Source organism: Phaethon aethereus (assembly GCF_964289735.1).
Source record: "Phaethon aethereus genome assembly, chromosome: 1".
In the NCBI taxonomy this organism is placed as follows: Eukaryota; Metazoa; Chordata; class Aves; order Phaethontiformes; family Phaethontidae; genus Phaethon; species Phaethon aethereus.
Window position 1 is genome coordinate 122,280,074 of NC_138575.1, and position 26,043 is coordinate 122,306,116.

Here is a 26,043-nt window from a genome sequence, read left to right on the forward strand (position 1 = left end):
GCCATTACCCCGTGACCTATCATGGCATGCCCTTGTAAAAGTCCCTCTCCAGCTTCCTTGTAGGCCCCCGTTAGGTACTGCAAAGCTGTTGTAAGGTCTCCCCAGAGCCTTCTCTTCTCCAGGCTGAACAACCCCAACTCTCTCAGCCTGTTCTCATAGGAGAGGTACTGTAGAATTCTGATGATCTTTGTGGCTGTCCTCTGGACCCACTTCAACAGGTCCATGTCCTTCTTCTGTTGGGGGCCCCAGAGCTGGACACAGGACTCCAGGTGGGGTCTCACCAGAGCGGAGGAGAGGGGCAGAATCCCCTCCCTCGACATGCTGGCCATGCTGCTTTGGATGCAGCCCAGGATACGGTTGGCCTTCCTGGGCTGCGAGCGCACATAGCTGGGTCATGTTGAGCTTCTCATCAACCAACACCCCCAAGTCCTTCACCTCAAGGCTGCTCTCAATCCATCCTCCGCCCAGCCTGTATTTGTGCTTGGAATTGCCCCGACCCATGTGCAGGACCTTGCACTTGGCCTTGTTGAACTTCATGAGGTTCACATGGGCCCACCTCTCAAGCCTGTCAAGGTCCCTCTGGATGACATTCCTTCTCTCCAGCATGTCGACCGCATCACACAGCTTGGTGTCATTGGCAAACTTGCCAAGGGTGCACTCAATCTCACTGTCCATGTCACCAACAAAGGTGTTAAATATCACTGGTCCCAACAGCAACCCCTGAGGAACACCACTTGTCACTGGTCTCCATTTGGACATTGAGTTGTTGATCACAACTCTTTGATAGCGACCATCCAGACAATTCCTTATCCACTGAGTGGTCCATCTGTCAAATCCATGTCTCTCCAATTTAGAGATAAGGATATTGTGTGGAACAGTGTCAAAAGTTTTGCACAAGTCCAGGTAGATGATGTCAGTCACTCTTCCCTTATCAACTAATGCTGTAACCCGATCGTAGAAGGCCACCAAATTTATCAGGCATGATTTGCCCTTAGTGAAGCCATGTTGGCTGTCACCAATCACCTCCTTATTTTCCAAGTACCTTTCAGGAGACCAGAAGCTCAGGTGACCCTTTAGGTCCACAGAATGAGATGTCCTGTCCTCCCTAGGCAGCGATGGTACCTTCAATGAGGACAGGACAGGCCTGAGAAAGTTTTCTCCAACCATTTCACCTTCTCTGTCCATGGTGGAAACCCTGGGGACCAGCCAGTGCAGCTCTGTAAAGGCTCCCATGGTGTGACTGGCACAACTGTAAAGGACAGGCTTCTCCCTGCTGTCACCTTGAGCTGCTCCAAGCCCCGCCTCAGGGAGTGATGTCTAGATGGGACATTGGGTTTGACCTTGCACAGCTGGCTGGCTCATCACCTTTGGCTGAGAAGACCAAAGTAGGTTCCATGTACAATAGGGATGAGAGGATATGAAAATTGAGCCCAAAAGGAAAGAATTTGGCCTACAGACTGACTTCTTACGTGCTGCAGGACATCCCCACTCACCTCCCCCATGCTGCAGTAGCAGCTCAGGTGGATATCTTGGCTTTCAGAAGACAATTTAAAATGAAAGGCTACAAGATCCCTACTCAGACCCTTCAGTGAGTCCACCCTGACTGTGGTGTTTACCTTTGGACTACTAGTCTTGTTCTGCTGGGGTGGATGGGAAAAGCTGGCAGATAGCTTTTGCTTTTTTAGCTATCCTAAAACAAAAATTCAGAGATGCAGATGCTACGAAAACAGGATGTTGGCTTTTGTCAGAAAAGATCATAAGAGGTTTGAGGGTTTTTTTATTTTAGCTGCCTCTTTCTCTTTCTCTCTTTCTCATTTTCTTACTCCCTCCTGCTCTTGCACCCTCCTCCCACCTCCCAATTCTGTCAGCACTCAGCACACAGCCAAGGGAAGAGCAGAGATGGCAGTGGCTGAGACACAGCTGTACGCAAAGGTGTCCAACAAGCACAGGAGCAAAAGCACCTCTGTACTCCTCGAGTCTCTCCTCGCCAAAGGATTCCCAGCTCATATTGCGTGAGTAACGTGTTCGGCTGCCTTTGCACAGTACGAGGTATTTAAGATATAATAGGTATTTCTCATAAGACCCTGGCAACAGGCAGCTTGCTTTTTTCATCAAGAGAGTGCACTGCTTCCTGGGGGTGATGTCCCCGTACAGGCATCAGACCTGTCTTGCATGGAATTTCTTGTAGAGCAGCGTGTACTGTTCGTATTGCTAAAACAACCTGCTCTGTATCCCTTTTTATAAATACCATGTATATCTGAAGACACACACCCTTCTACATCTTCAGATTGTGAGGCTTCCCAATGAGCTAAGAAGTTGATGTCCATAGTTTGCTCTTGGGATATATGGTCTTTCATTTTTTCTGCTTATCGCTGTTATTATAAGGGAGTTAAATGTGGATGTAACTTCTAACCAAAGTTTTTTTCAGGGCTGGCAAAGATCTCCTGCTGGATTTTATCACTGGAAACTGTTTTAAAAGAGTAAACTTTCCTTAACAAGATGCCACATAAGCCTGTCAATTTTTCTTTCTGTCTTCAATCAGGATCTTGTTCCAAAAGCATGCCCTACCTGGAAAATGTAACAGTAAAGAATGAGGCAGTATTCTTGGCAACCCCAATGGATGAGAGATGAACGGGTGGCAGTTAACCAAGTTAATAAAAAAGAAACATGGTGGTCACTCATCCCCCAAACATCAATCTGGCTGGACAGGGACATTTTGGGGAGGATTTTCCAAATTCTGAGGGGCAAGTATGAACACTTTGGATCAAACCGTTTAAAAAAAAAAATCTTTTTATTTTATTTTATTATCAAAGAACCCCTCATAAAAATATTTTAGAAAGGAGAGCAGCTTTTGACTGAAAATTAAGCAAGTTGAAAAGGCTCCATTTGTAAGTGCTGTGTTGTTTTTTTAGGAACAGCTGTGTTTAGTGGATTAACTTTAGACACGATGGACAGAGCTTACAAGGAAACTGTGGGTCCCTTGTCCCCAGATATGCACAGTGGAATTTTAGCCATGCAGCAGAAAACCTGGCTCATCATTTTTCTAGTAATACCACAAATTTCATCACCTCAAAGTAATGGCTAGTTTTTGAATTTTTTGTCCTGTATGTGATGCTCTTCAAATCCCCTCAAAACACTTTCTGCTGTTACTAAGGTGGCTTTGTGCTTCCCAGGTCAAAATCAAGAATTAGTGGCAGTAGTACTATGCAAATCAACATAAAAAGAAAAAGTGTCCAAAAGCACTTTATTTTTTAATTTATTTGCTTTTATTGACTTTAAGACCTTTAGAATTTTGGTTACGTATTTATAAAACTTTTTAGCTGTCACTGTAGTTCCTGGATTGAACCATAAATGAAAGTACTAAAAAGTTGTTCTTTTGAGGTGTCCTGGCCTGAGAAAAACAAGGCTGTGTGGAAATATTATAAAATCTTTTGTAATGCACCAGCATGCCAAAGCAGCATTTCCCCAAAGAACAAAAAACAAATATGTGAGGATCAAGTCTAGCAAAATGGGCCTCCTCTGGTGCTTACACAGAACTGAACTGTGTCAGCAGTTTCTGCTTTAGGGAAGAACCAGTTTATTCTCGCTGTAAAGACACTATTTTTAATACAGATTTTCAATGGTTTATACCTGCTCTGTATCTGAGAGAAACTGGTATATACAGAGTTTATTCTATGCATTATCTTTCAATCTTCGCTGCTCATCTTGGAAGCACAGGATGTCCAGTCACAGCCTAATGCTTTCCTGACACTAAGGGCTCTACAAACCCTTAGGATGCCGGGAAGCATCCTATAGCCGACGTATATGATGAGACAAAAGGTGGGAATAGGCACAGCGAGGAGCACAAGGGAGCAAGGAGATAGCCCTGAGCAGCTTGACAGTCCATGGCCTCAGGTCTCACTTGTCTTGTTATGTTTAAGGTTTTGCAGGTCCTATGGTAAAGAAAAGCTGAAGTCAAGCTCCATTTGGCGTCAGGGCTGTTTGCACAAAGCTCCTCTCCGAGTGGGAGGAGCAGCATGGCATGAAGCAGTAAAACACTCACTTTGAGGTGTAACGAGTGGCTGACAAAGTCTGGCATCGTTGGCCAAGCGGTGGCAGGCACTGACATTTCAACAGGACATGGCAGGAAGGGCTGCATGGGGAGAACGACAGAAACACGGGTTGCTTGTGTTTGAGGTGATGAAGGGGGAGCCAGCAGAGGAGTGGAAAGAAAATGGGCAGTATTCAGTCACAGAGGACACAGGCTAGTTTTAGCACAGCTAGCTCATGGGTCTGCATTGCTTTAGCATGGTAGTTGATTCACTTTACAGAGAAGAAAGGTAGAAGGTAAAGCTTGAGTGGAGGGATTGACGTTAGCCCTCATCCACTAAAGAGCCAGGCATGGCTGCACACACATGTACATTTAAATGTTTTTTAAAAGCCCGTATGTCGTTTTTGATAGAGAGCAGTCAGAAGGTTAGGAGGACACACCAAGAGCAAACCCGAGTCCTGCTGCTTAATGCGCTCACTGCACTGCTGGTGTGTGCCCAGGTGTCACAGGGATCGATGGAGGATAAAGACGTGAGGAGACTAAATGAATCAGTGTCCTCAGGATCCAGTGGCCAGAAAGGATGGCCTCAAGAGAAAAGGGAAGAGATGAGCAGTTGCCAAGTGATTTAGCATGTTTTCCTCCATGCCCACTGTCTCTACTTCCCCTTCATGTCTCTTCTGAGGAGTTTGTAGGTGAGTTTAGGGCTGGAAATGGGGTTCATGGGTGCAAGTGTTACTTAAACACTGGAATCCTTCACCTGTCACCTAGCATTTAGGCACAAAGACTGGTTCATGTGAAGTGCATAGTTGGCATTTTGAAAGCTCTAGTGAGAAAAGAAAACACAAACCAAATACAATCCCAGAGAATGACAGTTGCATTAACAGAGGGAAACGTGAGATATTGTCCCTCATCTTGGACTGAACTGGTGGCTTAGATCTGGCTCTCTGCTGGCCTATGGGAGATCCTCAGTCCAGATTTTCAAACTCCAATATAAGCATGTTTTGCTTTGTTTATATATATGTATGGGCTTGGGCCTGGCATCTTGAACCAGAACATTATCCTACAAACCGAGCAAACCTTGCTCTTACAGTGCCTGGTTGGATGGTTTACCCAACCCTAGGGAAATCCATATAGTCAGTAGGGCTGCTAAGGAAACACCTCCTGAACGCAAAGGAGGACATCCTGCGGGGAGGACAGGTTACCAGTCTTCAAGGAATTAAAGATTTGCAGAGTTAAAAAATGGAATTAAAGACCTGCAGTGGAAAAAAATATCTAGAGGGCTTCAAGAACTTTACCATTTGCTGGGAATAACCTAGTCATTAAAGGTCCTGGTTGTGCCAGAAAATAGACTTGGTGACCACAACATATCCATTCTTTACTTTCTAGGAGTTTTCTTTCTGTTATTCTGATGAATCCATTTTGGTTTTTTCCTAGGCAAAAAGCCTTGGCTGCTACTGGACAAAAGACAATAGAAGATGCTGCAAAATGGTAAGTACCTGTCATTTCTAAGGAATGCTTTTGCATCAAACCTGGCTAAAAATTCTTGTTCATGTGCTGATTCTGTCACAGAATTTGAATTTAGCCGCCTTCAAAAACCCTGCATCTGAGGGTTGGGTTTTTTCTTTTTAGTTTAGTTCACATAGAGAAAGAAATGATTGTATTTGTACTTATTTTGGGAGGCGACGTTATTTGCAGAAGGTCTGGGGAAAACCAAAAAACGCTGGGCAGAAAAGGGCAGCCGTGGGCAGAAGCAGCTACTTTTTCCAAGGTGATGTTAGTCAGTTCACGGGACCGGGTGCTCTGAGCAGACACCACTCAGTTTTAACCTTCCTGCGTATTTATGGCCATGGCCACTGAGGTCTACTCATTGCCTCTGGAGGGGGTTCCTGCACCCCGAGCCAGAATTGTGGGCACGCACCGGGGCACGTCCGGGAAGGTGCTCGGGGGCACCCGCGGGGTAAATGTCCTCCCTGCCTCGGCACAGCGTTCACACCTTTGGTGCACCAAAGGGCAGCAGGCACAGGGCCCGAGCGGGGAACCTGGGCTCTCCATCCCGACGGACAGAAGGAAGGAAACAGGGAAAATACCTGTAAACCTGTGGTTGCAGTTACAAACACGTGCAGTAACAACGTGGGGTTAAATGGCACTGGCTGAAGGCAAAACAGGTCAGAGGGAGGTATCATCAGAGTGAAAATCACTTGTTAGTCTTGATCCCTACAAAGTTTTTTCTTCTGTGCCAAGACTCTCACAGAGTATTCATATATTATTCATATGCTGACAATTGATTTTTTTGCTTTAATCCACGTTCAGATTAAATCCAGTCTTTCCTTACACTTTCGTCTGGCTTTTGTTTTGGGTTTGGGGTTTTTTTGCTTGGTCTGATTGCTTTGGTTTTTCTTTTTTTTTTCTTATGAAAAGCCAGAGGAGACATTTGAGAATGGTATGTTCTTCCCAAATAATTTATTGTCAGGGATGCTACCACGCTTTCCAACATTCACTCCCAAACCAACAGCTGTGAAGCCGAACATACAGCACATGAAGAACAAGGTGAAGGATATCATCACAAGGGATACGAGCTTCTGCTCTTTGCTTGTGCATTTTCTGATTTGTCTTGTTTGCTTTTACAATAAAAAGGCTAGCGCTTTTTGAGTATTTTTTAAATCTTCAGTTAGTTTTCATTTTGTGATTCTTCAACATTTTCTACCCATTGACTTTTTCCTCTTCCAGTCCTCTGTTTCCAGTCATGAAAGGGGGGGGGGGGGGGGGGGAACAAACAAAAAACCCTAAAAAAATCTTTTTTATTGTCTTACATTTTCAGACATTGAAAGAAGTGAAGGCATATAATAAAATGCAAAGTACACAAAAAATAAGCAGAAAAAAAATTCTGCATTAGTTAGTACCTCAGAAAATTTGTAAGAAGTCTTTTTTTCAGCTTTTCATTTGTAAGAAAATAACAACCTTGTATTTTCTTTTTCTGGTCTCTACTATGGATGCCTTCAACCACAAGAAACAAAAATAAGCGGTGCACACACTTACTCTCTCTGATATGCTCTTGATTTCAGGTTGCACGCGCACTGCAATGATCCCTCTTTGGATGACCCAATCCCTCAGGAGTATGCTCTCTACTTGTGTCCCACCGGCCATTTGCATAACCACCTGCAAGAATTTTGGAAGGAGAGCAAGCGCCAGTGTGGGAAAAACAGAGCCCACGAGATTTTTCCACACATCACTCTCTGTGACTTCTTCACAGTAAGGCACAAAAGACTTGCAAGGGTCAAATATCAACTGCTGGTGAAAGAGGGCCACCTGCAGTAGTCTGACACCAGAACTTCTCCTTGGTGATCAAACTAACATGACCTAGGTCCAGGCATGTTTGCTTAATATTTGAGTGCTCAGCCCCTCCATAGGCACCGTGGGCTTTCTTCCCACCACCTGCTTTAGCTACCCATCTTAGGCCTCAGCATACCTAAAAATAGGACACTGAGGCCAGTAAGATGTTTTGGGGTAGCTGAGTGACAGAGTGACATGTGTCTAGCATCCATCTAGAGCAACCGTGTGCAGTCCAGGCTGCACAGCAGGAAGCACTGCTTCCCACGTGCAGCTATCGGCAGGCTGGAGAGACCCTGCCCATTGCTGCATCCACCTAGGATGTCAAACCTGCCCACCCAGGGCAGCAGCGGCTGCCTTCAGCCAACTGTGCAGCAGTGACAGCATTATTGTAGCACATGGACAACTTTGGTATTATGGTTATGGGAATCTCAGGGAAACCCCTGCCTCCTCCAGAGAGTCCCAGCCAAAAGGTCATTGTGATGGTGGCATGTCCCAGTTTTTATCCTTTCTGTTGAGGCTTGGATGTTGTGAAAAAGAAAGAAGCAGAATGCACAGGGATGGAAGGAGCGAGGGCAGCTGAACTGGAGTCCAGCAGTGCAATTGAGTCACTTTGTCAATAATTTAACATGGAAGTTAGGCTCTTGATCTGGACTTCTGGTGGACTGCTTTCTGGTTCTGAAGATAGTACTGTCCTCCTAGGTGGCCTTCTGAATGCTGGGTAACCCTCTAGAGAACCTCTCAGCAGACCTGCTTCTCCTGCATAGGTGAATGTGCCAGTTACCAGCAAAGCCCAGCTAAGAGTCACTGGTCTGGAAAAACTCTGGAGCCACCTGGAACCCAGTTTCCACATGTTGATGGTGCAGCACATGAACATCAGCTGCAGCTGAGAAGTGCTGAAACAGAAATGAGCTAAAGCAGATGGACAAAAATTATTCTGTTAATCACACTTTCATGCTAAACCACGCTACTAAGTATAGACAGTGAAAACGAGTATTTTGTTGCAAAATATCGAACAGGACCCTGTGGCCATTAATCACAATTATACAGAACAAAAATTATTAATTAATAATGAATGCCATGCTCTTGAAAGGTGTCAAGTGCAGGCGTGGGTGTGGGAGGTGTGTGGGACAACACCTCAAATCCCAAGCACTAGAATGTTTTGCGGTCTGGTTTTGTCCTGTGTGGTGTTTTTGTGGGTGGTTTTTCGTGAAGGTGTTTTTCTGTTGTGTGTGTTGCTTTTTGGTTTTTGGGGGGGTTTTTGGGTCCACTCCTGGAAGAGTCGACCAAATTGCAACCCTCACCTTGCACACCTCAGCCCCGTTTCTGGTAGCATATTTCTAGGGATAAGTGTGGTGCTGTTCTCTGCTCCTCGGCTGCCAGCAAGAGCTGAGCTGGGTGCCCCACCGGCAGAAAGCAAGAGTGGCTGACCTGCCTGCCACCTCCTTCTCCCCATCCAGCCCTCTCCTGTTTCCTGACTCCCCGCGTCTCGCGCAGCTCGCGGGCTTGCTGGCCCCGGAGGATCCTGCTGCGCAGCACTTGCCCTGGTGCAGGATCCCACCCGTCCCCATCCCCACACAGCCCTGTCTGCCCAGTGCCCCTCAATGCACCCCTCCTCCCCACACCTCAGCCTCACCGGGCGGTGGGCTGGTGGCCCGAGAAATGCTCTAGAAAGAAAGATGATCTAAGCAGGAGGAGGTGGTTCTTCATAGCTCCTTTCTTCTCTTCTTGCTCATCCCCTTCAGCAGCTTGACCCAGTGTGAAGGCTAAATGGTGCAAATGGCTATATGGCGCAAATGGCACTGCTGAGGAGAATAAAGCCGCAAGGAGATGGAGCATCATTAATGTTTCTGTCTTTGGCTGGATGGCACAAATTCCATCTTCGCCTCCCCACTTTTTACATTAATTGCCACTTTCTGTGGAAGCATGGCTCTCTACATTCCTTTAATTTGCTGTGATTAGAGTATTAAAGCTCACAATGACAAAGATGCCCCATGAATTTTGCTATGTATATTGCTCAGCATCTAAGATCTTGAAGTTTTAACAGGAGCAATTTCAGCTAAGGACTGGTGGATTAAAAATAACACAAATTCTATACTTAGAATTGAAGAGGGAAATCATGATCCCTGCCTCATTTCAGATAGGTTACTGCACACCTCTCGGATAGTAAAATCTTTTGCCTCTTTCCTACCCAGGCCAGGTACACCTCCTGGCAGAGGCTCCACCTCCTATTATAGCACCGGGATACTGCGCTGACTAAACCACCCAATATTAATTATTTTAATACCAGAAGTTTCAGGCAAGTTCGTAGGTGTGTTGCCTTTCTCAGGAAGTCTGATACCTGCCCTGTTTTCTGGTATTGCTGTATGAGACCGGCTACAATAGTGGCTGTTGAGCTGGTGGGTGAAGCATGTTCCTCCTCTGTTTTCTTTCAGTGTGAAGACCAGAAAGTGGAATTATTGTATGACACCTTAAAGCGAGTCGGTGACAGCTTTTCTCAGTGCTTTCCGCCATCCATTTCCCTATCACTACATTCATCTGCCAGCTACCTTGGCTTCTTCATTGGTGACAACCATGCAAATATCCTCAAAGAGTTCGCTGTGGCGTTCTCGTCAGAGGCTTCAGCCCTGGCAGGTAGGACCAACATCAGAGGGAAAACGGGTGAGTTGTAGCACAAATGCTTAGGCATGGTCCTGTGTCTCCGGAGGAGCTTAGCTCATGTTTTACCACCAGAAAGCACCCTTTCCTCCTACAGATCTGAAAACAACATGGCTATGGGAGTATGTTTCAGACTTTGAAGACACAGTGCTTTTATCTAGAAGCTGATATGGTTGGCTCTCTAACTTGATAGGTGGTTGATTGGGACATCTAAAATGGGCAGGGATCTAATACTCCCTATTCCCAAACTTCCATCCCCATGGTGCTGCAGCCCAGCCTAATGGCCCAGCTGCATCCCTGAAAAATAGGTCCTAATTCCCACTCCAGTGACATCCAAGGGAAACTACATCACCAGTGGAGACTGAAGGCAGATAGCCCCAGAATAGCTTTTTTCTGGTAGAAACAAGTTCAATACATCTCAGACTGGGAGAGGAATTCAAAGCCTGTTTGTTTTTTTTTCTCCCAGCTGAAGGCAGGGAGCAAATCCTGTCCAGATTTGTGAATTATTTTGGTGTGGTTAAAACCATGACATTCTGCAAAACAGTTATTCAGCAAAACTATGATCTACTCTACTACTAATTACTATGATATTTCCTGCATCATGAAAAGCATCTAGGATAAAACAAGAAAAAGAACTCAAATGACCTTCACTTCTATGTTGTGACATGATTATTTCCTTCCTAGATTGCCATGTGAAGCCCTGCCTAAAGCAGCTCCACCTTACCTTGGCTCACAAGTTTTATCCTCACCACCAGAAGACTTTGGAACAATTGGCCAAATGCATTAACCCAGGGGAGTCCTGCCAGTGGGTGGCTGCTCTCTATTCACGGGACATACGTTTTGTGCACTACCAGGTACTGTCATCAGGTTTATTTAATTTCCTGAGCCTTCAGACTCTTTGCTACAGTCATCTTGCCTTTTTGTTGATTAAGTAAATCAGTCTATGCACAGTACAGTGTTTCAAAAAGCATGGTCATTTCAAGGACCTCTTTGGGTTGAAAAACTGTACTCTTGAATCAGTAGAAGATACCTTTACGGTACCTGCATGTCAGCAAGGTCTAATTCCAAACACTGGCAAAAAAAAATAATCTTACCATGACATAAGAAAATAAAAGAGACAGGAAATTATGATCCTTGAATATTTGCTAGGATTTGTCAGATCACAGCTTTGTAATAAAATTCCACTAAGAAAAATTATTTCTCTTGATTGTTCCAGCCATGATGAAAACTGCACTGTTTAAATATCAGCGAGCAGGGCACAGTTCTTGTTGATTATTTCTGCTTAACAGACTCTTAGCTAAAACCAGTCAACATTTTTCCAGCTCTCCTTTCCAAATTTAAATTATGGAATGATCAAGATTTTTTAGTCAGATCAGTATATTGCTTTGTCACAAGTGTCATATTGGATTTTGGTCACACTCAGGAGAGCTACAAGTAATCACAAAAATAGCTGATAACAATTTTGCTACGTTTGCTTTCAAATAAGTCTGTACTTGTTACAGGAAAAAAAAAAATTATGAAAACCAAGTGCCTATTTTTACACATGCTGCAAATGCGGTATTGTCTTCCTTTTTCTCTGCCAAAGCACCAGTAAAGAGCAAGTTACAGAGTGGAAGACAGTACTGGCCACCATGTCCCATAGGGAGTTGGGCAAGCGTGCCCTGAACCACTGTGGCACGTGCCGCAGGGGGGTCCGGGCAGCAGCCTGACCCCGCTACCTGTTTCCCCCAGAGGCTGAGGGCTCTCTTCCAGTACAAGCCCCAAAACATCGACGAACTGATGATCAACACCGGGGACTTCATCTACGTTGACCCGACACAGCAGTCCGACGTGAGCGAAGGCTGGGTGATCGGGACCTCACACCGGACCGGCTGCAGGGGTTTTCTTCCTGAAAACTACACCGAGAGGGCAAACGAGTCAGACACGTGGGTTAAGCACAGGCAAGTCACGGTTGTCTCCACAGGTGCTGGGGTTTTGCAAGGGTTGCTTGCTTTATGTCAGCCGCCTTTCCTGCTGGGGAGCCGTGGGAGCGTTCCTCCTTGCTGCGAGCTGCGAGCTCCCGGGCAGGAGCTGGAAGCAGCCTGGGCAGAGGAGAGGGGGCTCTGGGTGGGATGCTGAGACTTCTGGAAGAAAAGATGTAGGACACACACCCACAGACACACGAAGTTCAGTAGTTCAGCAGCTCAATGGGTGACCCCTGTTTGCTCTTGAATCACCTGAACATCCTAATGACTTTTGAAAGACCACGTTCTGCCGGGCAGGCTGAGCCATCCGCCTGGCTCACCACTTTCTTCTTTCTCTTTTTTAATTTTAAGAGCTTGCAAAGTTCACTTGAAACTATGCACAGGTTACTCCACCACCTTAAGCCCACCCTCATCTTGTTGATTTACCCTCTATCAGCAGGCATCTGTCTGGCTTCCTGCACTTTGCTCTGCAGCTGACAGCGCAGCTGATGCTACTTGTAGATTAGAGCTGATTTTTCTAAGCAGGGAGGTGTAGGTGCACTTCTTGAGTCCTCAGAGGCAGAGAGGAGACAACCAGGTAGTATTTCCTGTTTGATAAGTCACACTTTAGCAGGGTTACACCCAATCCATGCCGTCAGTTCATATTAGTTTAACCTCATTTTTACTGGATAGATTCTAAATCAAGAACAAGGTGATGAATTGGATTGCAAGTGTGCAAAAAATATTGAATGCAATATGAATCCTGACTTACGAGTGTCTGTAGACAAAAGCATGACTTAAAAATCCCTTTTATTTGTGTGTGCACCCATATGTTTGTGTGTGTGTGTTGCTTCTGCTTTTTCTACAGGGAATATGTTTTTGTAACAGCTTCGAGATTCTTCACCCAAAATCAAAATGAATCTAATGTAAAGCTGAATGGAGAAGTCCATAATCCTAGTATGTCAAGGAGTGTAACCAATGTACTTTCTCGTCAGGTAATTATTTTTTTCCATTTCTTATCTTTGCCAGGTGCTCATGCAGATATACTATCAATTAAAAGTGTTTAGTACATGTAATAATATCTTCCTTTTTCTCCCTCACATTTTCATGTTATGTTGTAATGCACATATATGTATACACACACTCACACGCTCATGCCATATGATATAATATCTCATAAATATTTTGTAACACATGTATATTACTCCTGCCTTCTTTCATAAAACTCTTCATTCCTGTCATAATAGCACAACATGTGAGTTCTCTGCTCAGGTTTCTCTGTGCACAGCCTTACTGGGCAAGCCGTGAAGAGCTATAGCGACAAGTCTGACAAGTGGGATGCAGGCACAACTTCCCCTGACTTTCATATGGGTTCATAGCAGAGTAACTAGAGCAGAATTAGGTTCGTTGTTCATTGTTAACTTTTATGTCTAGATCCTATGGATGTCACCTTGGCGGCTTACACAGTCCCAGATCTTAGCACATTTAAATGTTTAATTTTCTTTGGTATTTTTAGATACATAGCTAATACAAATCACTGCACAGAACTGCAGCAAGAGAACAGATAGCTGGAAAGGTTAGCAGCACTGATGGGATTACATTTTTGTCCCAGTTTCAAAATCAACATGTTTCATTTTTTCCCTAGGTTTTCCACTGGTCTTGCAGTAGGAAGAGCAAAACAAATAAGGACTCTGGTTTTTTACCTACAGCACATTTGCACCTGCACTGCCTTATTGGCTTTGACTGTCAGGGATGCCAAAAGGGTCTTTTCTGGCACACTGACGTGCTGCAGAAACCCTTTTGGGCTTGCTGGCCCCATGCCCTCTCTTCTCACTGTGCTGGGAGATAACCCCACGTTCATTTGTGTTAACATCAAAGAAACTTGAGGGCACCTTGAGTGAACTTCCACCCTGGGGTGTCCGAGGATGCTGTGTGTACCACTCTAAGGCAGAAACTTCTCCAGGAGTCATACGTCCTTCCACTGGCCTCTCTTATCTATCTCAGATCTGTGGTAGAGCCACCGCTTGGCCTGAGGAGCACATTTTGCAGATGTGCACATCTCCAGTCTAGAGTTTCCCCGGCCTCTGGGTTCCTCCCAAGCAGAAGAGTAAGACCACAAAACCTTAGTTTTAAACCCTGATCTTGTGGCGGTTGATTCGTGTTTCATGGCAGAAATGCAACAGTGTTTAGCAGAATACATGAATATAAATCTCATACCACTTCTTAAGAATTCCCTTCTCTGCTGCTGAAGATACACATCACTAACATCAGTGCTGCAGCAGTAACGCTGTGACAGATTACCGATGAAAAAGTTTTAAAGCCTTTGACCTGTTCCTTCTTATCTTCTCATCTGTATTTAATGTGCATTGTATACTAACCCCAAACTACTTAGAACTTATTCGTAATTCCATGCAGTCTGAGTAAAAAAGTGGCCTCAGAGGAGATCTGGGTTCACTGTTGACTTGGCCACACAGTTATGAAAATGTAAACGTAGTGTTTTCAATAGGAAAAGAAGGATAAGCTTGATGTTAGTCCTGATGTAGAAAAGAAAACTACCACTTAAATCTTAGCTAGTTTTCCTCTTTTGTTTATACCAACCATATGATTTTTATTAAAATTATAATTCCTTCCCACACTGGAATTAAAAGATCTGTTATCAGCACTACCTTTCACTAGTGTAAACACAGAATTAAAATCTAATCTCTAGCCCATTAAGGCCAGGGATCTCTTTCATTTGCCTCCAGTGGAGAGCCATTCAATCTTACTATTGTCCTAAAGATAGGCATCTATTATAGAAGCTCCTTTCTCTCCCCACCCCTGCCCCATGCTCGTTATAAACCTCCTAGGACAGATCTGCTGTTCCTTCCTCCACCAGTCAGCATCCAGGAATCCAGACTTTTCATGCACGTTATATATAATATCGTAATGAAAAACCCTTTTTACACAGCTGTCTCAGAACGCCACCCTGCGAAGAGGCGTGCTGGTGATGCGCCACGGGGAAAGAGTTGATCAGGTCTTTGGCAAATCTTGGCTTCAACAGTGCTTGACTGCAGATGGTGAGTATGATAATGGGAGGATCCTAGCAAATCAGAACCAAAACCAATTAACCCCAGTAATGGGTACAAGGGATTCAGCCTCCTACATGTAAATGTAAACACTGACACAAGCGTGAGTAACATTGCAAGTCAGACAGCACTGCTTTGACCTGCACGTAACCAGTTCATTATGTCCTAAAGTCCTTCATGTTTGTGTTGGATAAACTCTGCAGAACAAGCAAAGCTCTTGTGATGCTGGCAGATGTGTGTCTCACTGACAGATGTACAAAACACAAAATCTCTACTGGTCGTGACACAAGGTGGTGGTTGTCAGACCCCTTCACCTTTCCGCCCTTGAGTCAGGATCTTGGTCCGCTGATCGGAGCCACAGTATGTCACTAGTCAAACCTGGGGAAGAAGAGCAAGAGCAAACCATGGTGGAAGTGAGATGTCAGCACTGACCTAAATTAAAAGCTGAAGTTCTTGGCCCTCTCCCTCAAAAAAAGTATGTTTTGAGGTGAAGAAAACTGACCCAGAAGAGGGAAATATCTGTCAGGAGGAAGGAGGGGAACAAGAAGGTGGGATTTCAGAAAGGAGAGTTTTATGCTGAAAGTCTCCTTTGTTATGCTGGAGATCTCCTATAGGAAGTGTGCGAAATTCATACTTAATAATGAGAGTGGTACCTTCTGGCTGGATGCATAATCAATTCATTGGTTTCATTTTTCTTCAGCGGAAATGTTGTTTAAAAGAATATTGATATCTGTTTCACTGGAGCCCCACGAAGCTGGATTCTCATGATTTCCTGTCCTCTCTTCTCCCCACCATTTGCTCCTTCAGAGCTTGCAGAAGAGGTGCTCTTTCGTTAGGTCAGGTGATTTCCCAAGCCAGTGTTACTCTTTAAGGTAATAGCCGTCACCATGTGTGTTTCATCAGTGAGACACAGACTATGTCTGTAGTACTAAAATAATCCTGCAGGCATCTGAGTGCAGGCACTGCCCCATGATCCCCCAAACTGCTTAGTTGTTAGCTGTCCCCTCGGCATGGTCTCAGCTGATGGCAGGTCCCCCTCACCCACATGGTTTCCAGGCAAGGTCTGGGGAGAGCACAGCCCACAGTCAGTCTCCAGTGGACAGACCGCGTGGGTGTTTGAGGTGGAGAGCAGAGACACTACCTCCTTGGGCAGACGCCGTGCTTCATCACTTGCCCTCGTGGCCGGAGAATGGGCCTCAACCTGTTTCATTTGCCAGTCGAGGCGTCTCTCTGAGCTGAGTTTTCAGAACCAGCCACCCAACCATTCAGGAGAAATGAAGCCATTATACCAAAATGTGCGTTCAGCTGCTGCCTCCCTTGTGGCGCAGCAAAACGTCCCACCTCATTTCAGGAAAATACTACAGAGCAGATCTGAACTTCCCTTCCACCCTGCCGAAGCGGCAAGACAGCGTGAAGCATTTTGAAAACGACCCTCCTTTATCTTGCTGTGGTGTTTTCCAGTCAAGGCTTATAGGTAAGCTGGATAATACCCTACTGCAAACGTAAGGGCTTGGGAAGCAGGCTTTCATCATCTGCAAAAGCTCACGCTGGCTTTGCAGCAGAAAACCTTCCTTGCAGCGCTCGTTTGTGGTAACACTTCCCTACGGGCAACCACTGCAAGGTCTTGTTTTACACAGTAAAACAGAGAGCGGGCCTGGTTGCTCACCTCTGAGAGCCATTCTGCCAGCTCCTGGCAAAGAAAGTCAAGAGAAAGAAGCTGCAACGCTACCTGTGCCCTGCTGCGTGTCTGCAAGGGACCAACGTCTTACACAGGCGTGGCTGAATGGCCAGAGGAAGCAGCTTCATGGTCAGCAGAGGGTGGTCACCTCATCACAGGTACCTGATGGCCAGGTGGTATGGGTCAGTCTTACCCAACTCACTCGCCAGGTGAAGTTGTTCCTGCTGCCTGAGCAAGCACGCCTGACCGCGACCGTGCAAGTCTGGCGCAACGCTTGTCTCTGATGATTCAGATATATGGAGGCAGACAAATGCCCAACTGCTGTTTGCAGATTTGGAGTGAATCTTCTGTAATTATTTTTCCAACACTCATTTTAAACTTGCTGTTGCCACCAGAATGAGCTGCTTAGTGAGATCAGTCAGCCGATAGCGTGAAAAAATGAATAGAAAAAGACTGTCAATATATCCCATGTCAATGAAACTGAAAAGCTCCAAGCTGTTTTTTGCAGAAAGAATTTTTTGTAGTGGTTTCTCATCTGTCATGATTTGTAAAAGAGCAACTCACTTTGCTGTTCCCACCCAGGGGAAGCTCTGCTGGACCAGGAGGTGACAGTCAGCTACGTGTACTCGTCACCCGCACTCCGATGCATACAGACAGCCCAACACGTACTGCAGGGTAAGGCATCAAAACCAGCCAGCTGCTTTTGCCACGGTGGAAATGTCTTTGTCAAACTTCTGTGAAGTCTCCAAGATGAGCGACTAAGAAGATGTATGACTTTGTGGTTATTGGTTGTTATATTTAAGCAGGGAAGACAGGGCGGTTTTGTCTAGCTGGTAACATAGGCAGTAACAAACCTGCTGCCATGTGTGTGGTCTGGAGTGTATGATCCCGTTAACTCCAGCCCTCACTAGTTAAAATGGAAGCTAATGTTATATCAAACAGAGGTGTTTCACATCAGGTTGAATCCAACATTAGTAGCTGCCACCTCTTCCAGAACGTATTCTCAGCCAAAAAGCAAAAGTTTCCAGTGTGGATGTGGCGCTTCAGGACATGGTTTAGGGGACACGGTGGCGCTGGATTAATGGTTGGACTTGATGATCTTGAAGGTCCTTTCCAACCTTAGTGATTCTGTGAATCAGGGAAGACAGCCTTCTCCTGAAAGCATTTTCCTTTGCAAGGCAAACTTTCTTAATTCCTTCACATTACAGAACCTCTTTCCTTCTCCTTCTCCCCCTCCTTCTCCTTTTCTTCTTTTTTCCTCTTTTGTCCCCCCCAACAGCTCTATCAGAGGTTCACAGTTCTTTATCCTGTTTACATCAGAATCATGATGGGAGTGCATTTCTTCTGGGAACTAGTGCCACTCAGTAACCTCTCTTGGGAATAATCAACAAAATAATGTGTCTTTTGACAAGAGAATTCCGTTTCTAATACTGTAGGACAATTTATTGCCCCACCGAGGACCACTGAGCAAAATGCTATATAAAAATGTTAAAAACATTTCCAGTCTAAAATTTATTCAGATTGCAATGTTACTGAGGTCTTTTCTTCCCCATACCTTGCAGATCATCACAAGAGAGCTCCAGAAATAATTAATAATAATAATAATAATAATGATGACATAATAATTTGTAGTGCCTTAACATTAGTCAGACAAGAATATAATGTTGGCTTCATTTAATCAACATGATCATCCTTTGTTCAACAATAACTAATTCTTTTTCGTTAATGAAGACATTACAGTGAACAAGGTAGAATGTACAGCACAAATGTAACACTTCAAGTGTACCTTTTTTTTCTTAATAACTACTTCTTGTTCTTGCAGGGCTTAAATTAGATCAAAAAGTCAAAATCAGGGTGGAACCAGGACTGTTTGAATGGACCAAGTGGGAAGCAAGCAGAGTAATCCCTAACTTCATGACTGTGACAGAACTGGCAGAGGCCTCTTACAGAATAGACACAAGTTACAGGTAATTGCTCTGTGTCTAGGTGCTAAAGCCATATTTTTTCTTTTCCCTGAGGTATCTCTTCACCTTTTTATTTGTCATAAACCATCATTATTATCATTATTATTATTAACCATCATTATTAACCATCATTATTATTATTTATTATCCTTTACAGTCATAAAGGATAATAAAAAATGTTTTTACAAATATATTAACAACAAAAAGAGAGGCAAGGAGAATCTCCATCCCCTACTGGATATGGCGGGGAACATTGTCTCCAAGGACGAGGACAAGGCTGAGGTACTTAATGCCTTCTTCGCCTCAGTCTTTAATAGCCACTCCAGGTATCCACAGGATATTCAGCCCCCTGAGCTGGAAGACGGGGATGGAGAGCACAATGTATTCCTCATAATCCAGGAGGAAGCAGTCAAGGACATGCTAAGCCACCTGGACACCCACAAGTCTATGGGGCCTGATGGGATCCACCCAAGAGTACTGAGAGAGCTGGCGGAGGAGCTTGCCAAGCCACTCTCCATCGTTTATCAGCAGTCCTGGTTAACAGGGGAGGTCCCAGAAGACTGGAGGCTTGCCAATGTGACGCCCGTCTACAAGAAAGGCCGGAAGGAGGATCCTGGGAACTACAGGCCTGTCAGCCTGACCTCTGTTCCAGGGAAGATTATGGAGCGGTTGGTTTTGAGAGTGCTCACAGGGCATCTGCAGAACAGCCAAAGGATCAGGCCCAGCCAGCATGGGTTCATGAAAGGCAGGTCCTGCTTGACCAACCTGATCTCCTTCTATGACCGGGTGACCCGCCTAATGGATGAGGGAAAGGCAGTGGACATTGTCTACCTGGACTTTAGTAAAGCCTTTGACAGCGTCTCCCACAGCATTCTCCTGGAGAAACTGGCGGCTCGTGGCTTAGACGGGTTTACTCTTCGCTGGGTGAGGAACTGGCTGGATGGCCGAGCCCAGAGAGTTGTGGTGAATGGCGTTAAATCCGGCTGGCGGCCGGTCACGAGTGGTGTTCCCCAGGGCTCGGTTCTGGGACCAGTCTTGTTCAATATCTTTATAGATGATCTGGATGAGGGAATTGAGTGCTCTCTCAGTAAGTTTGCAGATGACACCAAGCTGGGTGGGAGTGTTGATCTGCTGGAGGGTAGGAGGGCTCTGCAGAGGGATCTGGACAGGCTGGATCGATGGGCAGAGGCCAACTGTATGAGGTTTAATAAGGCCAAGTGCAGGGTCCTGCACTTTGGCCACAACAACCCCATGCAATGCTACAGGCTTGGGGAGGAGTGGCTGGAGAGCAGCCCGGCGGAAAGGGACCTGGGGGTGCTGGTTGACAGCCGGCTGAATATGAGCCGGCAGTGTGCCCAGGTGGCCAAGAAGGCCAACAGCGTCCTGGCCTGTATCAGGAATAGTGTGGCCAGCAGGAGTAGGGAAGTGATTGTGCCCCTGTACTCGGCACTGGTGAGGCCGCACCTTGAATACTGTGTTCAGTTTTGGGCCCCTCACTCCAAGAAGGATGTTGAGGTGCTGGAGCGTGTCCAGAGAAGGGCAACGAAGCTGGTGAGGGGTCTGGAGCACAAGTCTTATGAGGAGCGGCTGAGGGAACTGGGGTTGTTTAGTCTGGAGAAGAGGAGGCTGAGGGGAGACCTTCTCGCTCTCTACAACTACCTGAAAGGGGGTTGTGGCGATGAGGGTGTTGGTCTCTTCTCCCAAGTAACTAGTGATAGGACAAGAGGAAATGGCCTCAAGTTGCGCCAGGGGAGGTTTAGATTGGATATTAGGAAAAATTTCTTCACTGAGAGGGTGGTCAAGCATTGGAACAGGCTGCCCAGGGAGGTGGTAGAGTCGCCATCCCTGGAAGTGTTCAAAAAACGTGTGGATGTGGCGCTTCAGGACATGGTTTAGGGGACATGGTGGTTCTGGATTAATGGTTGGACTTGATGATCTTAAAGGTCCTTTCCAACCTAGTGATTCTGTGATTCTGTGATGAACACTGCAAAAAATGAGTGATTCCGATCAAATTCAAGTCTGCATGACCTGTTCCCAAAACAGGATATGCTGTCAGCTATCTTGTGCCAAGAGCCAAGTGTCTTTGCTGCTCTGACACAGGGACACACATGCACACTTGGGAAAGTGCACGCACGGAGCGCGTCTGATGCGCACCTGACGCGTGCACGTGGGACCAGCCCTGCTCTGGTGCTGCCTCCAGATCCGCCGGCTCAAGCCCATGGTGTGTCACGCACAGGGATAGTTGCAGTATAGGCACTAGTGCCAGGTACCAGGAGTTCCGTTTTTACCTTTGGCTCGTGTGAAGCACACTTCAGAAATGTGAAGAAGAACCTGTTGGGTGAATAACGTGCTGGTTTTCAGCGACGGAGAGGTGTGACTTTAGACAAGGTCAGTAAGTCCTGTGCATAGGGTCTGCAGGGCAGCAGCCAGAGGCAGAGGATGAGCCCAGGCTGGGAGGTGGCAGGGAGCACAGCTCCTCGCCCGAAACGTCCCTGGTTTGTGTCGCTGTCCCCTCTGCTACAAGAGGAAGGGAAAAGAGAGGGCCACCCCCGTGCACCCCAGGGCAGAGCCACACAGGGTCTGGGGAGGGAGAGGTGAGCCCTACACCAGCTAGCTGTCCTGATTTGGGGGGCAGGCAGGATAACCCCTTTCACTACAATTGATGTTTGTGCCAAATTCAGTCGGGGAGGGGGTTTGTCCTGTTCTGAGTTGCTCAGAGATCAGTACTGTGCTCAGCAAGGACTTTTTGGGGCCCTCACAGCTTGGAGGGGGTGATGCCTTTTCTGAGTGCTTGCAAACCACAGCAGGGCAGGAAATGATAAGCCTCCAGTTCAATCTAGCTCCTCATCTTGCTCACGAACCAGGCTGCTCTGTGTTTGCAGCACACAGCCAGATCCAGGAAATTACTCAGCTAATAAAAGAGAGTGTCTCTGGGGTTTCCTACATACACAAGAAAGGGGGAAGGAAACTTCTCGTGTCTTAATTTGTTTCTTACAGCCAAGCAAGTGTCTTCATTTTAAATTGCATGAAGGGTCATAGTGGTTTCTGGTGTGTGTTACCATGGACAGACTGTTGCCCCTATTTTTTTCCATACAGAATCATTTGGCTCAAACTTCCACACAGGAAAAGGTGAAAATGCAGAGCAAGTTCAGAGGGGAAGTTCTGAAGCAGAGAAAACTACAGGGTTCAGACCCCTCACAGCTCACTCAGGTCCAGGCAAAAATAGAGTGTATGAGCTATAACCTTGCGCATATGGTGCCTGTTTCTTCCTGTCACATGCAGGGTTCCAAATCCTCAGGTCCCAGGGGCTGGTTTTACCATATTCACCCACTGCAAATGACAGCCTTCAACTAGGTTAAGTCCCTTGATCATTCCCTGTCAGCAGTGGACCTGACACAAATTCTGTTTCCAGTGCCACTAAGAGACAACGTGAGTCATGCTGAAACATTTGCTGCCCACGCATTGTGTGCTGAGATGAAATCACCTTGAGGTTCACTGCACCCTGTGGCAAACATCCCAAGCTGGGCGCCCAGACTGTGATGGTTAGCTAGCAGCCTTCTTGTTGGTGGAAAGACGGCGACTCCCAAGACTGTGATTTTTCATATTAGATAGGCTATGTCAGACACTTAAGATAGCATGATCACCCTCTGAAGGGGCTTACTTGGCTCCATTGACCTAGCCAGCCATGTGAGTTGTAGACAGCTAAGGTTAGGTGACATGAAAAGCTGGACATGAGCCGGCAATGTGCGCTCGCAGCCCAGAAGGCCAACTGTGTCCTGGGCTGCATCTAGGAGCAGAAGCGTGGCCAGCAGGTCGAAGGACGTGACTCTGCGCCTCTACTCCGCTCTGGTGAGACCCACCAGAGTGGAGTACTGCATCCAGCTCTGGAGCCCTCAGCACAGGAAAGACAGGGACCTGCTGGAGGAGGGCCACAAAAATGATCAGGGGAATGGAACACCTCTCCTGTGAGGACAGGCTGAGAGAGTTGGGGTTATTCAGCCTGGAGAAGAGAAGGCTCTGGGGAGACCTTACTGCAGCCTGCCAGGACTTAAAGGGGGCTTACAAGAAAGATGGGGACAGACATTTTAGCAGGGCCTGTTGCAATAGGACAAGGAGTAATGGTTTTAAACTAAAAAAAGGGATATTTAGACTGGATATAAGGAAGAAATGTTTCACAACGAGGGTGGTGAAACCCTGGCACAGGTTGCCCAGAGAGGTGGTAGCTGCCCCATCCCTGGAAACATTCCAGGTCAGGTTGGACGGGGCTCTGAGCAACCTGATCTGGTTGAAGATGTCCCTGTTCATTGCAGGGGGGTTGGACTAGATGGCCTTTGAAGGTTCCTTCCAACCCACACTGTTCTATGATTCAGTGACCCCTGTTCACTGCTCCCCTCTGGATTTTCTCTTGTTGGTCCTCATCTCATTTGCACTGTAGCACTCACAGCTGCACACAGCACTCCCACCAAGACTCTAGCCTGGGCTAAGCACTCCTGTTGCTATTTAGCCTGGAAACCATTTGGGCCAGTGCTGGGGATGCTCAGTTTTGCTGCAGGATGGCTGGTTAACAACAGTTAGTACTGAAAGGGCTAAGGTGCCAACAGGAGAACATATGTTCTTAAAAAATTGCAGCTCTGGAAAAAGGCAGACTAGTTGTGAGTACCCCAATATAGACTTGGCCGACCTAGCCAGGATTAATATGGGTTACAATTAACAAGCCAGCACGAGCTTTTCACACCGTTTCCCACCTATTTTCTACTTCTGACATTTGTGCTGACATAATGTGCCGAGGACTCACCTGTGAAAGTACACTGTGATACCATACCTTACTACAATACAATAATCTAATCTCACTCCTGCCTATTCACTGAATAAGGAGGCAACAAAATTGGGGTGAGGGGGGCAGTTTTGTGTAGAAAAAAAATTAACACCCTGTATTGTATCACCACACATAGCTAACAAATTTGCCAGCTGTAGTGGTGAACACCTCCCCTTCCTGGAGAAGATAGATTAACAGGATGACATGAAAAACAGATGAAAAATAGAAGTGCTTAGATACTTATGAGTGGTGCATTGTGATTAATGTCCTTGGAAACTTTTTTTTTTAACTCTAGGAGTGAAAGTCTTTACTATCCAATTGTTCAGCTAACGCAGATATGCCTTGTTTGTTGTTGATTTTGTTTTGCTTTGTTTATTAAGGAGACTAGCACTGAGGTGCCAAATCTTGAAAGCATTCACATCATCAGTGTCTCACCTTGGTTTGAACTCAGTTGGGATTGCTAGACCTGAGCTGCTCTGCAAGTCTGCAGTCCATACCTGGGCAGTGGTCCTTGCTGACAGAACTGCTCAAAGCACAAGCTTTTCGTAGGCAGGAATCCTATTTTAAATAATCCCCACTCTAAATGACAAGTTTTATTAAATCATGGTTTTCCCTGCATCTGGTGCTTTATGAGCTATGAGATTTAGCCATAAGATTTAGCAGAAATTACTGTGGGAGAAGCTAATGCTCCATGCAAGCTGAGGTAGCAGCGTATCAGCCAAGTCAGTAGATAAACTTATATCCTTTTAACCAAGTCTTCCCTCTGGTGTAGTCATTCAATAGTGCTAACAGTGTCCCCATATTCATCTAGATTAACACATATTTGTGATTTTATTGTCAGGGGTAATTTCCCATTCTCTTCTCTGGTGCCATCGGAAAGTTATGAAGAATACGTAAGCAGAAGTTCTGCGGTTATAAAACAGATTGTCACTGCCTGCCCCAGCAAAGGTAAAGGTTTCAGATCTTTGTATCTTCTGTTAGACACTTTCAGTAACAGGAACAGGCAGAGATTTGCCAACAGAAGCACATTTAACATGAGCTGTTGGTATTGCACAGAGCCTAAAGTAGACTCTTAGGCCTTGTCCTGGGCTACACTAAATCAAAACACATGCAATTTATGGGATAGAAATGAAAAAGCAAAATTAAACAGAAAACAGGAGAGTACTAAATTGCAAGAGTATACTATTTGCTTGGTCTTTCTACATCAGGATGTAGCTCAGCATAAGAAAATATACTTTTCTGGAAAGCTTTTTTTTCTTTTCCTAGCAAATGCTTCCTCTCACTAGCTTGCATGCCTACAAAACACCAGACTTTTTCTGACCAGCACAATACACCCTGTCACATTATCAAAGAGGTCTGCAAAGACAAACAGCCCCAAAAGAGCCTCATACCCATCTGCTGACGGGTAACCTGACAGTGCTGCAGCTCCCTTACTACTTTTCTTTCCTTCCTTTGGTATATCAGGTATCATCCTCATTGTGGGCCATGGCTCTTCCTTGGCATCTTTCACTCGACCTCTGATAGGGCTCCCTGCCAGAGACAGCAACGACTTTGCCCAGTTGGTACGAAAGGTAAGAAGATTTTTTTTCAGCAGGAAGCTTTCTTTTTGTTTCATTATACTTTTAATAAGAAGCCTACTTAATGCAGTGAGACCTGCATGTAGCTGCATGCCAATACCAATGACATTAGCTTTCTCATGTAGTTTTAGCAAAGCACTGGAAATCAAGAGGAGGATTTTCTCCTGGTGAACAGTATGTGACTAGCATCTAGCTCTCTGGAGATTTTCATCCGACTTCCCTGGAAAGTCAATGCCAGGTAACAGCTACAGGCAAGAGGTACATTTGGAAACCTCTCCATCTGAAGCTAGCCTCCTTCCTTTAGAAACGGGGCTAAGAGTCTTCCCTCTCCTCCCCATGGTGTTGTGAGTGTAACCCACAGCTACATTCGCTCTTTAAGAAGCTGTGTGTTTTTCAAGTCACTATAAGTTCACACTCCAGTGCTCAGCTGCAGAATGAAGGGAAGGGTTCTCTTGTCAGCTTCACAAGTTGGTCCTGTGCTTGAGATTTGGTCACCTCCGTTTTTTGTTTATTTGTGGTGGCATAATTCTTCACCCCAGTTTTTCTTACCGTCTGCCTTGTTATGACCAACCAGAGAATTCAGTCTTTAGATATATTTTTACTACCACTGTCGATGCATAAGTGGGAGTGAAAACATTTTGATCATCAGATCCAAGTATGGCTGCGGGGTGATGACACAAGCCCAACTATCACCCCACAGGCCTCCAGTCTGGTTTTAGTTCATTTCAGAAGTGGCATAATGTCCCAGTCTCTCTTCCCAGAACAGTCTCAGGGTCTGCCCTCTTCTGCCTCCTTCACGTCAAAGCGACGACCCTGCTGGTAATTCTGCTGGTAAATTCTTTCCTAGATCCCTTCGCTGGGCATGTGTTTCTGTGAAGAGATTAAAGAGGAGAACAAATGGCAGATGGTCAACCCACCAGTGAAGACATTAACTCATGGAGCAAATGCAGCGTTTAACTGGAGGAATGGTATCGTGGAAGATTAG

General features: G+C 45.8%; 1 protein-coding gene across 1 annotated transcript; it reads left to right on the forward strand.

The window, feature by feature from the left end:
- Positions 1-1,681: 1,681 nt before the first annotated feature.
- Positions 1,682-26,043, forward strand: UBASH3A (ubiquitin associated and SH3 domain containing A; the record flags this gene model as incomplete). Its single annotated transcript, XM_082003894.1, has 14 exons — positions 1,682-2,012; positions 5,465-5,518; positions 7,093-7,279; positions 9,793-9,991; positions 10,700-10,869; positions 11,747-11,955; positions 12,827-12,953; positions 14,906-15,014; positions 16,375-16,497; positions 17,284-17,376; positions 18,524-18,668; positions 24,323-24,429; positions 24,946-25,052; positions 25,906-26,043. Exons 1-14 carry the CDS (start codon positions 1,732-1,734, stop codon positions 26,041-26,043), a joined length of 2,049 nt encoding a protein of 682 aa, XP_081860020.1. The 5' UTR covers positions 1,682-1,731.